The following is a 17,858-nucleotide window of genomic DNA, read 5'->3' as shown; positions in this document are numbered from 1 at the left end:
TGATATCTTGAGATTCTGTTCAGTGTTCCTCTATTTCTGATCCCAATTGGGAAACACACATTTAAAATTTTTGTATTTAACCTTTATTTAACTAGGCAAGTAAGTTAAGAACAACTTCTTATTTACAATGACCGCCTACCACTGCAAAACTCTTTGTGCACCACACTATGGGACTCCCAATCACGGTCGGATGTGATCCAGCCTGGATTTGAACCAGGGACTGTAGTGTCCCCTCTTGCACAGAGATGCATTGCCTTAGACCGCTGCACCACTCAGGAGCCCAGACATACCTGGGATGTGATGACTTCCCTTTAGCTGACAGCTTGATGAGCTTCTTGTTTACGGCCTGTTGCTATACATCTCTGTAAGCCAGATCCACAAATAAAAAGAAACTCCCAATTTGTCAGTTTCTCCAAGCATAAACTCTTCTGCCCTAATTAGGCCATTAAATAACAAAGTTTCTAGATGATTTATTCCGCTCGACACATCAAAACTTCAAAACAGTTGTCGTCCTTTAATATATTCCGCTACTTTAGTGTGCTGATAACCAGCAGGTTGACTAAGCCTCAAATTTCTCTTTTTCCACATTTTGTTGTGGGATTAAAATTGATTTAATTGTAATTCCTTGTCAACGATCTACACAAAATACTCTGTCAGAAAAATACTCTATCAGAAAAATGGAACAGAAATGAAGAGGAAGATCACCATGGTGGGCACAGTTAGAAAGAACAAGCCAGAGCTCCCCTGCACTTCTCATAACAAGGGGGAGAGAGGCCTTCTCATCAAAGTTCGCCTTCACCCCCACCATCACTCTAGTTTCTTACCTCCCAAAGAGGAACAAGAACATGGTCCTCCTGAGGACACTGCACAAAACGGCTGAGATCAGTGATCGTGAGGACAGGAAGCCAGCCATCATCCTGGACTACAACCACAACAAAGGAGGTGTGGACAACCTGTACAAAGTGATTGGAATTTACAGCTGCAGGAGGATGACTGGCCGCTGGCCCCTGGTCATCTTCCATAACATCATTGTGTGTCCTCATACAATGCCTTCGTGATATGGAACAAGATCAACCCTACCTGGATGCCTGATATGCGGAACAAGAGGAGGGTGTTCCTGGAGCTGCTGGGAAAGGCACTTGTAACCCCACACATTCAAAGAAGGAAGCACCTCACCCGCACAGCAGCCTCTGCAGCGCTTGTGAAAGCTGTTCAGGGGGCTGAATCTTGTCCTGATCCACCTGAGGCTGCAGCTGCCAATTCTGCCCCCCAAAGAAGGACTGTAAAACATATACTATGTGCTGCATGTGAGAAATACATCTGCAAAGTCCATGCACACGCACTTACATACTGTCCTACATGTGCTAATTAGAGATGATTGATTTATGTTCTTCACATTTTTGTAACTATTATCTTATTTTATTTGTATTGATTGTTGTTGTTTATACACCTTGTGGGTGGGTGTAATGGTTAAAATAAATGGGACAAGACTAGTATTTTGTAGTTGAATTCCTCATTGTACAGTATTTAAGAATATATTACTATGTTGCCAAAAAAGTTCAAGACTGTTATTGTTTCCCTTCAATAAAATGCTATCAAAACTACTTTCTGCACATTTCTGCTACTTTCTTAGTGCTATCTCTTGCAAAAAAAAAATATTTTTAGACCTATGCAGTACCATTAGCAATAATACTAATAATAAAACTCTACTTTAGTAAAGAAAACAAGTATAACAGGTGTGTTGTAATAAAAATGAGTGGTGTCCACTGATTAAATGCAGTCTTTCTGCAGTGTGAAGAGGGAAAACCCAGATATTCACAAAGTTTGTGATGAATGACAGGTTGTTTCTTCATGCAAAATACATTTGGGGTGTAAAATTCAATTAAGCTGCTTTATTTTAGGGGTTTAGTGAAGGTGGGTCATTTTTTACCCTGAGGACAAGGGGAGTATACAGAATATTAAGACTACACAAGGGTTAAATCAAAACTGTATCTAGGCCACTCAGGAACATTCAATGTTGTATTGGTAAGAAACTACAGAGTAGATTAGGCCTTGTGTTTTTGATTATTGTCCTGCTAAAAGGTGAATTAATCTCCCAGTGTCTGTTGGAAAGCAGACTTTCCTCTAGGATGTTGCCTGTGCTTAGCTCTATTCCGTTTCTTTTATCACAAAAAACTCCCTGGTCCTTGCCGATGACAAGCATACCCATAATATGATGCAGACACCACCATGCTTGACAATATAAAGAGAGGTACTCAGTGATCAAATCAAAATCAAATCACATTTATTTATATTGCCCTTCGTACATCAGCTGATATCTCAAAGTGCTGTACAGAAACCCAGCCTAAAACCCCAAACAGCAAGCAATGCAGGTGTTGAAGCACGGTGGCTAGGAAAAACTCCCTAGAAAGGCCAAAACCTAGGAAGAAACCTAGAGAGGAACCAGGCTATGTGGGGTGGCCAGTCCTCTTCTGGCTGTGCCGGATGGAGATTATAACAGAACATGGCAAAGATGTTCAAATGTTCATAAATGACCAGCATGGTCAAATAATAATAAACTGGAGCAGCAGCACGGCCAGGTGGACTGGGGACAGCAAGGACTCATCATGCCAGGTAGTCCTGAGGCATGGTCCTAGGACTCAGGTCCTCCGAGAGAGAGAAAGAAAGAGAGAATTAGAGAGAGCATACTTAAATTCACACAGGACACCGGATAGGACAGGAGAAGTACTCCAGATATAACAAACTGACCCTAGCCCCCCGACACATAAACGACTGCAGCATAAATACTGGAGGCTGAGACAGGAGGGGTCAGGAGACACTGTGGCCCCATCCGGTGATACCCCCGGAAAGGGCCAAACAGGAAGGATATAACCCCACCCACTTTGCCAAAGCACAGCCCCCACACCACTAGAGGGATATCTTCAACCACCAACTTACCATCTCTAGACCAGGCCGAGTATAGCCCACAAAGATCTCCGCCACGGCACAACCCAAGGGGGGGCGCCAACCCAGACAGGAAGATCACATCAGTGACTCAACCCACTCAAGTGACGCACCCCTCATAGGGACGGCACGAAAGAGCACCAGTAAGCCAGTGACTCAGCCCCTGTAATAGGCAGAGAATCCCAGTGGAAAGAGGGGAACCGGCCAGGCAGAGACAGCAAGGGCGGTTCGTTGCTCCAGAGCCTTTCCGTTCACCTTCCCACTCCTGGGCCAGACTACACTCAATCATATGACCCACTGAAGAGATGAGTCTTCAGTAAAGACTTAAAGGTTGAGACCGAGTTTGCGTCTCTGACATGGGTAGGCAGACCGTTCCATAAAAATTGAGCTCTATAGGAGAAAGCCCTGCCTCCAGCTGTTTGCTTAGAAATTCTAGGGACAATTAGGAGGCCTGCGTCTTGTGACCGTAGCGTACGTGTAGGTATGTACGGCAGGACCAAATCAGAGAGATAGGTAGGAGGAAGCCCATGTAAGGCTTTGTAGGTTAGCAGTAAAACCTTGAAATCAGCCCTTGCTTTGACAGGAAGCCAGTGTACCTATGATGAAAATTACAGGCCTCTCTCATCTTTTTAAGTGGGAGAACTTGCACAATTGGTGGCTGACTAAATACTTTTTTGCCCCACTGTATCTACAAATGCTATCTTTTGGGAGGGGCAGAAAACAGTTTTCAACAAGCGATTGAGTTGTGAGACTCTGCTGTAGAGCTCATCACTCCCCCTAACTGGGAGGGGGCCAGAGACAATTACTCGATGCCGACACATCTTTCTAGCTGATTTACACGCCGAAGCTATGTTGCACTGTGACCTCTGACTGGTTCACCCTAACATCGTTGGTGCCGACGTGGATAACAATATCTCTATACTCTCTACACTCGCCAGTTTTAGCTTTAGCCAGCACCATCTTCAGATTAGCCTTAACGTCGGTAGCCCTGCCCCGTAGTAAACAGCTGACTCGTTTAAAGTCTAAAACAATCGCTGGTCCGTTTAAAGTCTAATACTGCGGATAGAGTCGCCAATGACTAGAGTTTTCAATTTGTCAGAGCTAATGGTGGGAAGACCCCGTAATGGGAGTAGTAGAGACAAGAGAAGGTTCGGCCTCTGACTCCGACTCGTTGCTTAATGGGGAAAACCGGTTGAAAGTTTCTGTCTGCTGAATAAGCGACACCGGTTGAGCATTCCTACAGCATTTCCCTCCAGAAACCATGAGAAAGTTGTCCGGCTGCGGGGACCGTGCGAGGGGATTTATACTAACGTTACTATCTGTACTTACTGGTGGCACAGACGCTGTTTCATCCTTTCCTACACTGAAATTACCCTTGCCTAACAATTGCGTCTGAAGCTGGGCTTGCAGCACAGCTATCCTCACCGTAAGCGATCGTTCTCCTGTATATTATGAGTACAGCGACTTCAATTAGAAGGCATCATGTTAATGTTACTACTTAGCTTCGGCTGTTGGAGGTCCTGAGGATCCACATCCAGATAAAGTGTCCGGAGTGAAAAAGTTGAATAGCAACACACAGCAACACGTAAACAAGTCTGCAAGTTGTGACCGGAAAAAATGTGTTGCAACACAGTGATGTGTTGCATTTGTCCCATATATAACGCTTTATATTCAGGACAAAGTTCATTTCTTTGCTACATTTTTTGCTGTTTTACTTTAGTACCTTATTTCAAACAGGATGCATGTTTTGGAATATTTTTTATTCTGTACAGGCTTCCTTCTTTTCACTCTGTCATTTGATCCATCCTCAGTTATCTCCTATCACAGCCAACTCTGTAACTGTTTTAAAGTCACCATTGGCCTCATGGTGAAATCCCTGAGTGGCTTCCTTCCTCCCCACGAACTGAGCTAGGAAGGACGCCTATATCTTTGTAGTGACTGTGTGTATTGATACACCATCCAAAGTGTAATGAATCATTTCACCATGCTCAAAGGGATATTCAATGTCTGTATATATGTTTTCTCTCCCATCAACCAATCGGTGCCCTTCTTTGGCATGGGCAAGCACTGCAAAATAAATGTACACATACATGTTATTCAATCATTGCACCCACACTTCTCACGTGCATCAATGAACGTCTGCATAGAACGCTAAAATAGAACTTAGTTCTATTTGCGCTGCCCTCTCCCATCTCCTCATTGGTTTAGCTAGCTAGCTAAATTGCCATAAATGTTTTATGCTTTTCGACCTGTCCCCAAATGAATATGGTTCAGAGTTCATTTTGATATTTCAACCTGCGGACTCACGTGCACGAGAGGTGTGGTCAGCACGTGAGGGACCTTACAGACAATTGAATGTGTGGGGTACAGAGATGAGGTAGTCATACAAAAATCATGTCAAACACTATTATTGCAACTTATTATGCGACTTGTATAACACATTTTTACTCTTGAACTTATTTAGGCTTGCCATAACAAAAGGGTTGAATCCTTATTGACTCGAGACATTTTAGCTTTTCAATTTTTATTAATTTGTAAACATTTGAAAAAACATAATTACACTTTGACATTATGAGGTATTGTGTGTAGGCCTGTGACTAATTTAAATTCAGGCTGTAATAAAACAAAATGTGGAAAAAGTCCAGGGTTGTGTATACTTTCTGCAGGCACTGTATTATAGATATATATTACCTACCATTAAAAAGTTTTGGTTCACTTAGAAATGTCCATGTTTTTGAAAGGAAAGAAAATTGAAATAACATCAAATCGATCAGAAATACAGTGTAGACATTGTTAATGTGGTAAATGACTATTGTAACTGGAAACGGCAGATTTTTCAATGGAATATCTACATAGGCGTACAGAGGGCCATTATCAGCCACCATCACTCCTGTGTTCCAATTTTTAACCAGGTAGTCTAGTTGAGAACAAGTTCTCATTTGCAACTGCGACCTGGCCAAGATAAAGCGTAGCAATTCAACACATACAACAACACAGAGTTACACATAGAATAAACAAAACATACAGTCAATAATACAGTAGAACAAAAGACAACAAAAAGTCTGTATACAGTGAGTGCAAATGAGGTAAGTTAAGGAAATAAATAGGCCATGGTGGCAAAGTAATTACAATATAGCAACTAAACACTGGAATGGTAGATCGGGAGAAGATAAATGTGCAGGTAGAGATACTGGGGTGCAAAGGAGCAAAATAGCCATAATATGACATTTAAAATGTCTTCATTCTTTTTGGAACGTTTGAGTTTAATGTTTACTGTTTAATTTTTTAATTTTAATTTTACTTTAGTTTATTATCTATTTCACTTGCTTTGTTAATGTAAACATATGTTTCCCATGCCAATAAACCCCTTAATTTGAATTGAATTGAGAGAGTGTCATCATGATGAAATGACCCCCTGGACTGAATGGTGGAGAGTTGTGGTGTTACATGTTGCTTTAGCAAGATATATTATGGACTGTATAGGTATGGACTGATGCAGTGTGGCTAACCAATTAGACTGGTGGAGCATGTTAGCTGTTAGTGGTGTTATACTGTAGTAATGTTATCTTGTAGTGGTGTTATACTGTAGTGGTGTTATACTGTAGTGGTGTTATGCTGTAGTGGTGTTATACTGTAGTAATGTTATGTTGTAGTGGTGTTATACTGTAGTGGTGTTACACTGTAGTGGTGTTATTCTGTAGTAATGTTATGTTGTAGTGGTGTTATACTGTAGTGGTGTTATACTGTAGTGGTGATATACTCTAGTGGTATTATACTGTAGTAATGTTATGTTGTAGTGGTGTTATACTGTGGTGGTGTTATACTGTAGTGGTGCTATTCTGTAGTGTCGTTATGCTCCAGTGGTGTTATGCTCTAGTGGTGTTATGCTCTAGTGGTGTTATGCTCTAGTGGTGTTATGCTCTAGTGGTGTTATGCTGTAGTGGTGTTATGCTGTAGTGGTGTTACGCTATAGTGGTGTTTTTCTGTTGTGGTGTTTTTCTGTAGTGGTGTTATGCTTTAGTGGTGTTATGCTGAAGTGGTGTTATGTTATAGTGGTGTTATGCTGTAGTGTTGTTATGCTGTAGTGGTGTTATGCTGTAGTGGTGTTACACTGTAGTGGTGTTATTCTGTAGTAATGTTATGTTGTAGTGGTGTTATACTGTAGTGGTGTTATACTGTAGTGGTGATATACTCTAGTGGTATTATACTGTAGTAATGTTATGTTGTAGTGGTGTTATACTGTGGTGGTGTTATACTGTAGTGGTGCTATTCTGTAGTGTCGTTATGCTCCAGTGGTGTTATGCTCTAGTGGTGTTATGCTCTAGTGGTGTTATGCTCTAGTGGTGTTATGCTGTAGTGGTGTTATTCTGTAGTGGTGTTACGCTATAGTGGTGTTTTTCTGTTGTGGTGTTTTTCTGTAGTGGTGTTATGCTTTAGTGGTGTTATGCTGAAGTGGTGTTATGTTATAGTGGTGTTATGCTGTAGTGGTGTTATGTTGTAGTGGTCTTATGTTGTAGTGGTGTTATGCTGTAGTGGTGTTATGTTGTTGTGGTGTAATACTGTAGTGGTGTTATCGTGTTATGCTCTAGTGGTGTTATGTTGTAGTGGTGTTATGCTGTTTTGATGTTTTGCTGTAGTGGTGTTACGCTGTAGGGGTGTTATACTGTAGTGGTGTTATGCTGTTGTGGTGGTATGCTGTAGTGGTGTTATGTTGTTGTGGTGTAATACTGTAGTGGTGTTATGCTGTTTTGGTGTTAAGCTGTATTGTTGTTATGCAGTAGTGGTGTTGTGCTGTAGTGGTGGTATGCTGTAGTGGTGTTATGCTGTTGTGGTGTTATGCTGTAGTGGTGCTATGCTGTAGTGGTATTATGCTGTAGTGGTGTTGTGCTGTAGTGGTATTATGCTGTAGTGGTGTTATGCTGTAGTGGTGGTATGCTGTAGTGGTGGTATGCTGTAGTGGTATTATGCTGTAGTGGTGTTGTGCTGTAGTGGTATTATGCTGTAGTGGTGTTATGCTGTAGTGGTGTTATGCTGTAGTGGTGTTGTGCTGTTGTGGTGGTATGCTGTAGTGGTGTTATGCTGTAGTGGTGTTGTGCTGTATTGGTGTTATGCTGTTGTGGTGTTATGCTGTAGTGGTGTTATGCTGTTGTGGTGGTATGCTGTAGTGGTGTTATGCTGTTGTGGTGTTATGCTGTAGTGGTGTTATGCTGTAGTGGTGTTATGCTGTTGTGGTGGTATGCTGTTGTGGTGTTATACTGTAGTGGTGTTACACTGTAGTGGTGTTATTCTGTAGTAATGTTATGTTGTAGTGGTGTTATACTGTGGTGGTGTTATACTGTAGTGGTGTTATGCTGTAGTGGTGTTATACTGTAGTGGTGTTATTCTGTAGTGTCGTTATGCTCCAGTGGTGTTATGCTCTAGTGGTGTTATGCTGTAGTGGTGTTATGCTGTAGTGGTGTTATGCTGTAGTGGTGTTATGTTGTAGTGGTCTTATGTTGTAGTGGTGTTATGCTGTAGTGGTGTTATGTTGCTGTGGTGTAATACTGTAGTGGTGTTATCGTGTTATGCTCTAGTGGTGTTATGCTGTTTTGATGTTTTGCTGTGGTGGTGTTATGCTGTAGTGGTGTTATGCTGTTTTGATGTTTTGCTGTGGTGGTGTTATGCAGTAGTGGTGTTATGCTGTTGTGGTGTTATGCTGTAGTGGTGTTATGCTGTAGTGGTGTTATGCTGTTGTGGTGGAATGCTGTTGTGGTGTTATACTGTAGTGGTGTTACACTGTAGTGGTGTTATTCTGTAGTAATGTTATGTTGTAGTGGTGTTATACTGTGGTGGTGTTATACTGTAGTGGTGTTATGCTGTAGTGGTGTTATACTGTAGTGGTGTTATTCTGTAGTGTCGTTATGCTCCAGTGGTGTTATGCTCTAGTGGTGTTATGCTCTAGTGGTGTTATGCTGTAGTGGTGTTATGCTGTAGTGGTGTTATGCTGTAGTGGTGTTATGCTGTAGTGGTGTTATGTTGTAGTGGTGTTATACTGTAGTGGTGATATACTCTAGTGGTATTATACTGTAGTAATGTTATGTTGTAGTGGTGTTATACTGTAGTGGTGTTATACTGTAGTGGTGTTATGCTGTAGTGGTGTTATACTGTAGTGGTGTTATTCTGTAGTGTCGTTATGCTCCAGTGGTGTTATGCTCTAGTGGTGTTATGCTCTAGTGGTGTTATGCTGTAGTGGTGTTATGCTGTAGTGGTGTTATGCTGTAGTGGTGTTATGCTGTAGTGGTGTTATGTTGTAGTGGTGATATACTCTAGTGGTATTATACTGTAGTAATGTTATGTTGTAGTGGTGTTATACTGTGGTGGTGTTATACTGTAGTGGTGTTATGCTGTAGTGGTGTTATACTGTAGTGGTGTTATTCTGTAGTGGTGATATACTCTAGTGGTATTTTACTGTAGTAATGTTATGTTGTAGTGGTGTTATACTGTGGTGGTGTTATACTGTAGTGGTGTTATGCTGTAGTGGTGTTATACTGTAGTGGTGTTATTCTGTAGTGTCGTTATGCTCCAGTGGTGTTATGCTCTAGTGGTGTTATGCTCTAGTGGTGTTATGCTCTAGTGGTGTTATGCTGTAGTGGTGTTATGCTGTAGTGGTGTTATGCTGTAGTGGTGTTATGTTGTAGTGGTGTTATGCTGTAGTGGTGTTATGTTGTTGTGGTGTAATACTGTAGTGGTGTTATCGTGTTATGCTCTAGTGGTGTTATGCTGTTTTGATGTTTTGCTGTGGTGGTGTTATGCAGTAGTGGTGTTATGCTGTAGTGGTGTTATGCTGTAGTGGTGTTATGCTGTAGTGGTGTTATGCTGTTGTGGTGGAATGCTGTTGTGGTGTTATGTTGTAGTGGTGTTATGTGTAGTGGTGTTATGTCTGTAGTGGTGTTATGTTGTAGTGGTGTTATACTGTAGTGGTGTTATGTTGTAGTGGTGTTATGTTGTAGTGGTGTTATGTTGTAGTGGTGTTATGTTGTAGTGGTGTTATGTTGTAGTGGTGTTATGCTGTAGTGGTGTTATGTTGTAGTGGTGTTATGCTGTAGTGGTGTTATGTTGTTGTGGTGTTATGCTTGTAGTGGTGTTATGCTGTAGTGGTGTTATGCTGTAGTGGTGTTATGCTGTAGTGGTGTTATGCTGTAGTGGTGTTATGCTGTAGTGGTGTTATGTTGTAGTGGTGTTATGTTGTAGTGGTGTTATGTTGTAGTGGTGTTATGTGTAGTGGTGTTATGTTGTAGTGGTGTTATGTGTGGTGGTGTTATGCTGTAGTGGTGTTATGCTGTAGTGGTGTTATACTGTAGTGGTGTTATTCTGTAGTGTCGTTATGCTCCAGTGGTGTTATGCTCTAGTGGTGTTATGCTCTAGTGGTGTTATGCTCTAGTGGTGTTATGCTCTAGTGGTGTTATGCTGTAGTGTTGTTATGCTGTAGTGGTGTTATGCTGTAGTGGTGTTATGCTGTAGTGGTGTTATGTTGTAGTGGTGTTATGCTCTAGTGTCGTTATGCTCCAGTGGTGTTATGCTCTAGTGGTGTTATGCTGTAGTGGTGTTATGCTGTAGTGCTGTTACGCTATAGTGGTGTTTTTCTGTTGTGGTGTTTTTCTGTAGTGGTGTTATGCTGTAGTGGTGTTATGCTGTAGTGGTGTTACGCTATAGTGGTGTTATGTTGTAGTGGTGTTATACTGTAGTGGTGTTATGTTGTAGTGGTGTTATGTTGTAGTGGTGTTATGTTATGTGGTGTTATGCTGTAGTGGTGTTATGTTGTAGTGGTGTTATGTTGTAGTGGTGTTATGTTGTAGTGGTGTTATGTTGTAGTGGTGTTATGTTGTGGTGGTGTTATGTTGTAGTGGTGTTATGTTGTGTGGTGTTATGTTGTTTTGGTGTTTTGCTGTGGTGGTGTTATGCAGTAGTGGTGTAATGCTGTAGTGGTGTTATGCTATTGTGGTGTTATACTGTAGTGGTGGTATGCTGTAGTGGTGTTATGCTGTAGTGGTGTTATGCTGTAGTGGTGTTATGCTGTAGTGGTGTTATGCTGTAGTGGTGTTATGCTGATGTGGTGGTATGCTGTAGTGGTGTTATGCTGTTGCGGTGTTATGCTGTACTACTGTTATACTGTAGTGGTGTAATAGTGTGGTGTTATACTGTAGTGGTGTTATGTTGTAGTGCTGTTATACTGTAGTGGTGTTATGTTGTAGTGGTGTTATGTTATAGTGCTGTAATACTATAGTGGTGCTATGTTGTTGTGGTGTTATGTTGTAGTGGTGTTATACTGTAGTGGTGTTATGCTGTTGTGGTGGTATGCTGTAGTGGTGTTATGCTGTTGCGGTGTTATGCTGTAGTGGTGTTATGCTGTTGCGGTGTTATGCTGTAGTGGTGTTATGCTGTAGTGGTGTTATGCTGTTGTGGTGTTACGCTGTAGTGGTGTTATGCTGTAGTGGTGTTATGCTGTAGTGGTGTTATGCTGTAGTGGTGTTATGCTGTGGTGGTGTTATGCTGTGGTGGTGTTATGCTGTTGCGGTGTTATGCTGTAGTGGTGTTTTCCTGTAGTGCTGTTTTGCTGTAGTGGTGTTATGCTGTTGCGGTGTTATGCTGTAGTACTGTTATACTGTAGTGGTGTAATAGTGTGGTGTTATACTGTAGTGGTGTTATGTTATAGTGCTGTTATACTGTAGTGGTGTTATGTTGTAGTGGTGTTATGTTGTAGTGGTGTTATGTTATGGTGGTGTTATGTTGTAGTGGTGTTATGCTGTAGTGGTGCTATGTTGTTGTGGTGTTATGTTGTTGTGGTGTCATGTTGTAGTGGTGTTATGTTGTAGTGGTGTTATGTTGTAGTGGTGTTATGTTGTAGTGGTGTTATGTTGTTGTGGTGTTATGTTGAAATGGTGTTATGTTGTAGTGGTGTTATGTTGTAGTGGGGTCATTTATGAACATTTGAACATCTTGGCCATGTTCTGTTATAATCTCCACCCGGCACAGCCAGAAGAGGACTGGCCACCCCACATGGCCTGGTTCCTCTCTAGGTTTCTTCCTAGGTTTTGGCCTTTCTAGGGAGTTTTTCTACACCTGCATTGCTTGCTGTTTGGGGTTTTAGGCTGGGTTTCTGTACAGCACTTTGAGATATCAGCTGATGTACGAAGGGCTATATAAAAAATAAATACATTTGATTTGATTTGGTGTTATGTTGTAGTGGTGTTATGTTGTAGTGGTGTTATGTTGTAGTGGTGTTATGTTGTAGTGGTGTTATGTTGTAGTGGTGTTATGTTGTTGTGGTGTTATGGTGTAGTGGTGTTATGCTGTAGTGGTGTTATGCAGTAGTGGTGTTATGTTGTAGTGGTGTTATGTTGTAGTGGTGTTATGTTGTAGTGGTGTTATGTTGTAGTGGTGTTATGCTGTAGTGGTGTAATACTGTTGTGGTGTTATAGTGTTATGCTATAGTGGTGTTATGCTGTTTTTGTGTTAAGATGTAGTGGTGTTGTGCTGTAGTGGTGTTATGTTGTAGTCGTGTTATGTTCTAGTGGTGTTATGCAGTAGTGGTGTTATGTTGTAGTCGTGTTATGTTCTAGTGGTGTTGTGCTGTTTTTGTGTAATGCTGTATTGGTGTTATGCTGTAGTGGTGTTGTGCTGTAGTGGTATTATGCTGCAGTGATGTTATAATGTAGATATGTTATAGTGTAGTGGCGTTATACTGTGGTGTTGTTACGTCGTAGTGGTGTTATGCTGTAGTGGTTTTATACTGTAGTGGTGTTATGTTGTGGTGGTGTTATGCTGTAGTGGTGTTATACTGTAGTGTTGGTATGCTGTAGTGGTGTTATGCTGTAGTGGTGTTATACTGTAGTGGTGTTATTCTGTTGTGGTATTATACTGTTGTGGTATTATAGTGTATTGGTGTTGTACCGTAGTGGTGTTATGCTGTAGTGGTTTTATACTGTAGTGGTGTCATGTTGTAGTGGTGTTATAATGTAGATACGTTATAGTGTAGTGGTGTTATACTGTGGTGTTGTTACGTTGTAGTGGTGTTATGCTGTAGTGGTGTTATACTGTAGTGGTGTTATGTTGTGGTGGTGTTATGCTGTAGTGGTGTTATACTGTAGTGTTGGTATGCTGTAGTGGTGTTATGCTGTAGTGGTGTTATACTGTAGTGGTGTTATTCTGTTGTGGTATTATACTGTTGTGGTATTATAGTGTATTGGTGTTGTACCGTAGTGGTGTTATGCTGTAGTGGTGTTATACTGTTGTGTTATTATAGTGTAGTGGTGTTATACTGTAGTGGTGTTATGTTGTAGTGGTGTTATACTGTTGTGGTATTATAGTGTAGTGGTGTTATACTGTAGTGGTGTTATGTTGTAGTGGTGTTATGCTGTTGTGGTATTATAGTGTAGATATGTTATACTGTGGTGTTGTTACGCCGCAGTGGTGTTATACTGTAGCGGTGTTATACTGTAGTGGTGGTATGCTGTAGCGGTGTTATGCTGTAGTGGTGTTATACTGTAGTGGTGGTATGCTGAAGTGGTGTTATACTGTAGTGGTGGTATGCTGTAGTGGTGTTATACTGTAGTGGTGGTATGCTGTAGTGGTGTTATACTGTAGTGGTGGTATGCTGTAGCGGTGTTATACTGTAGCGGTGTTATACTGTAGTGGTGGTATGCTGTAGTGGTGTTATGCTGTAGTGATGTTATGCTGTAGCGGTGTTATGCTGTAGTGGTGTTATGCTGTAGTGGTGGTATGCTGTAGTGGTGTTATGCTGTAGTGGTGTTATGCTGTAGTGGTGTTATGCTGTAGTGATGTTATGCTGTAGTGGTGTTATGCTGTAGTGGTGGTATGCTGTAGCGGTGTTATGCTGTAGCAGTGTTATGCTGTAGTGGTGTTATGCTGTAGCGGTGTTATGCTGTAGTGGTGTTATGCTGTAGTGGTGTTATGCTGTAGTGGTGTTATGCTGTAGTGGTGTTATGCTGTAGTGGTGTTATGTGTAGTGGTGTTATGCTGTAGCGGTGTTATGCTGTAGTGGTGTTATGCTGTAGTGGTGTTATGCTGTAGTGGTGTTATACTGTAGTGGTGTTATGCTATAGTGGTATTATACTGTAGTGGTTGGTATGCTGTAGTGGTGTTATGCTGTAGTGGTGTTATACTGTAGTGGTGGTATGCTGTAGTGGTGTTTTACTGTAGTGGTGTTATGCTATAGTGGTATTATACTGTAGTGGTGTTATGCTGTGGTGGTGTTATGCTGTAGTGGTGTTATACTGTAGTGGTGTTATACTGTAGGGGTGGTATACTGTAGTGGTGGTATGCTGTAGTGGTGGTATGCCGTAGTGGTGGGGTGTATAGAGAGATATGTAAGAGATGTTCATTAAGGAATGTAGGGAATAGGGTGCCATTTTGGAAGCATTCTGTGACTCATCGTTGACCCCTGTCATGTGTGTTCCCTCTGTAAAGTCACATATTCCCATATTTCCTTACCAAATATATATATATTAACAGTTAATGTTGGTTTTTGTATCCATGAAAATACATTGAGCGCCTCAAGGGTGGCAATATGAGGGTACGAAATGATACGTTTTTGTATTACCCTTAAATCAATATACTATAAACTTTCAGTTGGGCTGCAGTAGGTAGGATTCTTACAGTAGCTGGGGTCTCTTCAGTATAGCTAAAGCCTACTGACTGAGGGAAGAGGGGGACCTTTCTTTATCTCCAAAAATCAAGCCATTAATTGCCTCTCCCCTCTCCTCCCCACCTCTTCACCCCTCTACCTACCACCCATCCACCTACCACTCCTCCACCCCTTCACCACTCATCCCCTTCACCTCCCCACCTCTTCCACCTCTCCACCCCTCCATCACTCCTCCCATCCTCCTCCCCACCTCTCCACCCCTCCATCACTTCTCCCTCCACCTCCCTACCTCTTCACCTCTTCACCTCTCCACCCCTCCATCACTCCTCCCCTCCACCTCCCCACCTCTTCCACCTCTCCACCCCTCCATCACTCCTCCCCTCCTCCTCCCCACCTCTCCACCCCTCCATCACTCCTCCCCTCCACCTCCCCACCTCTTCACCTCTTCACCTCTCCACCCCTCCATCACTCCTCCCCTCCTCCTCCCCACCTCTCCACCCCTCCATCACTCCTCCCTTCCTCCTCCCCACCTCTCCACCCCTCCATCCACCTCCCCACCTCCACCTCCCATCCACCTCCCCACCTCTTCACCTCTTCACCTCTCCACCCCTCCATCACTCCTCCCCTCCTCCTCCCCACCTCTCCACCCCTCCATCACTCCTCCCCTCCATCTCCCCACCTCTTCACCTCTCCACCCCTCCACCCCTCCATCACTCCTCCCTCCTGTTTAAAGCTCTCTCTCTCTCACACTCAGCAATGCTGTGGAATCATTCTGCTGCTAGATATAAAATGGAAGCTTCAGTACTGCTGGTTCCTGAGAATGATAAACCTACGCAGAACCCTATGGAGTTTCAACATGTGACTACTTCCTCCTCTCCTATTGATGTGGTCTCAAATGTCTTGGTGTTCTGGGCTGTGTTGTAACTAGTACTGTCATCTGACTCTGTGTTTCTCCTCCAGGGCCTGGCTGGTAACCAGAGGATCAGTCCATGCTCCACCCTGACCAGCAGCACAGCCTCCCCCCCGGCTGGCTCCCCCTGCTCCACCCTGCTGCCTGCCACCGATGGTGCCATGCCCAGGGGTAACCAGGATAACAAGGACCACGCCTACGGATCTGTCTCCAGCCCCACCTCCACCCTGGAGAGCCGGGACAGCGGCATCATCGGTGAGGGGCGTGGACTATATACACACACACATATGCACATCGTAAGAGACGCACACAAGCATACACACTCAAAACACACGCACACACTCAGAACACAAAACCCTGTTTATTCCTTAGAGAAAACAGGACACAGTATATCAGTCGGATAGCTTTTCATGTGTAGTATACTACAGACATTTACATGACTGGTTGTTTCGTTGGATCATCGAGCATGGTCGTAGCAAAGGCAACCCTAGCCCTTGATCATGACTCTCAGTTCCATTACATTATACATAAGAGTCATTGGACAAAGGGGTCTTCTGTATGTTTTGTTTTGTTAAGAGCCCTGACTCTTGGTCTGAACATTAACATGCAACACTTGCGTTACGGTTTTGGAAGCATAAGGACCTTATCTTTCATGTTAGCGAGTATTAATTTTCTAGAAAACAATACGTTAAAACACACCTTTATAGGGTTAGTGTTTCCACACGGCCATATCTCCATGTTACAGTGCATGTTTACTGAAGACAGATGGAAGACAAAGGGACGACCTGTGTTAATTAGCTATCTACAGTAGCATGTTCCGAACACCTTTGTGTAATGGAAGAAAGCTGCCAGAAACGTGTCACTGAAAAATACTATCGGCTAAAACTGTGATAAAACCGGTTAAAACGTAGTACAGTAAGTGTGTATTTTGCATTTGTGAAATTATTTGGATGTAATATGAAAGTTAAGGGCTTTGTGTTACAGACCTATATCCATACTGCCCTGCCTTTCTAAAGTCTTCAAAAGCCAAGTGAACAAACAGATCACCGACCATCTTGAATCCCACCGTACATTCTCCGATATGCAATCCATTTTACGAGCTGGTCATTGGTGCACCTCAGTCACGCTCAAGGTCCTAAACGATATCATAACCACCATCGATAGATAAGAGTACCCTGCAGCCGTCTTCATCGACCTGGCCAAGGCTTTCGACTCTGTCAATCACCACATTCTTATCGGCAGACTCAACAGCCTTGGTTTCTCTAATGACTGCCTCGCCTGGTTCACTAACTACTTCCCAGATAGAGTTCAGTGTGTCAAATCGGAGGGCCTGTTGTCCGGACCTCTGGCAGTCTCTATGGGGGTGCCACAGGGTTCAATTCTCGTGCCGACTCTTTTCTCTGTAAATATCAATGATGTCGCTCTGGCTGCTGGTGATTCTCTGATCCACCTCTACGCAGATGACACCATTCTGCATACATCTGACCCTTCTTTGGACACTGTGTTAGCAAAGCTTGAAAGAGCCTTAAACGCTAGTAAAACTAAATGCATGCTCTTTAACCGATCGCTACCCACACCCGCCCGCCTAGCATCACTACTCTGGACGATTCTGACTTAGAATATGTGAACAACTGTTAATAGATAGGTGTCTGGCTAGACTGTAAACTCTCCTTCCAGACTCACATTAAGCATCTTCAATCCAAAATTAAATCTAGAATTGGCTTCCTATTTCGCAACATATGCTGCCAAAAATACCCTCGTAAAACTGACCATCCTGCCGATCCTTGAATTTGGCGATGTCATTTACAAAATAGCCTCCAACACTCTACTCAGCAAATTGGATGCAGTCTATCACAGTGCCATCCATTGTGTCACCAAAGCCCAATACACTACTCACTATTGCAACCTGTATGCTCTCGTTAGCTGGTCCTCGCTACATATTCATCTCCAAACCCACTGGCTCCAGGTCATCTAGAAGTCTTTGCTAGGTAAAGCTCCGCCTTTTCTCAGCTCACTGGTCACCATAGCAACACCCACCCGTAGCACGCGCTCCAGCAGGTATATTTCACTGGTCATCCCCAAAGCCAACACCTCCTTTGGCCGCCTTTCCTTCCAGTTCTCTGCTGCCAATGACTGGAACAAATTTCAAACATCACTGAAGCTGGAGACTTATATCTCCCTTACTAACTTCAAGCATCGGCTGTTAGAGCAGCTCACCGATCGCTGTAGCTGTACACAGCCCATCTGTAAATAGCCCATCCAACCAACTACCTGTTGTTTATCCCATGTGTTGTTGTTTTTGTCGTACAGCTTTATCTTGGCCATGTCGCAGTTGTAAATGAGAACTTGTTCTCAACTGGC

General features: G+C 42.8%; 1 protein-coding gene across 1 annotated transcript in view; it reads left to right on the top strand.

The window, feature by feature from the left end:
* LOC112261396 (protein TANC2-like) overlaps positions 1–17,858 on the top strand; it is a 176,845-nt gene that overhangs the window by 76,666 nt on the left and 82,321 nt on the right. Inside the window, exon 4 of the mRNA XM_042327127.1 lies at positions 15,548–15,752. Coding sequence (XP_042183061.1) covers positions 15,548–15,752 — 205 coding nt within the window. The remainder of the gene's footprint in view (positions 1–15,547; positions 15,753–17,858) is intronic.

Source organism: Oncorhynchus tshawytscha, linkage group LG01, assembly GCF_018296145.1.
Source record: "Oncorhynchus tshawytscha isolate Ot180627B linkage group LG01, Otsh_v2.0, whole genome shotgun sequence".
NCBI classification, from domain to species: domain Eukaryota; kingdom Metazoa; phylum Chordata; class Actinopteri; order Salmoniformes; family Salmonidae; genus Oncorhynchus; species Oncorhynchus tshawytscha.
The sequence above is the reverse complement of the archived record's forward strand: the minus strand, read 5'-3'. Positions and strand labels throughout refer to the sequence as shown.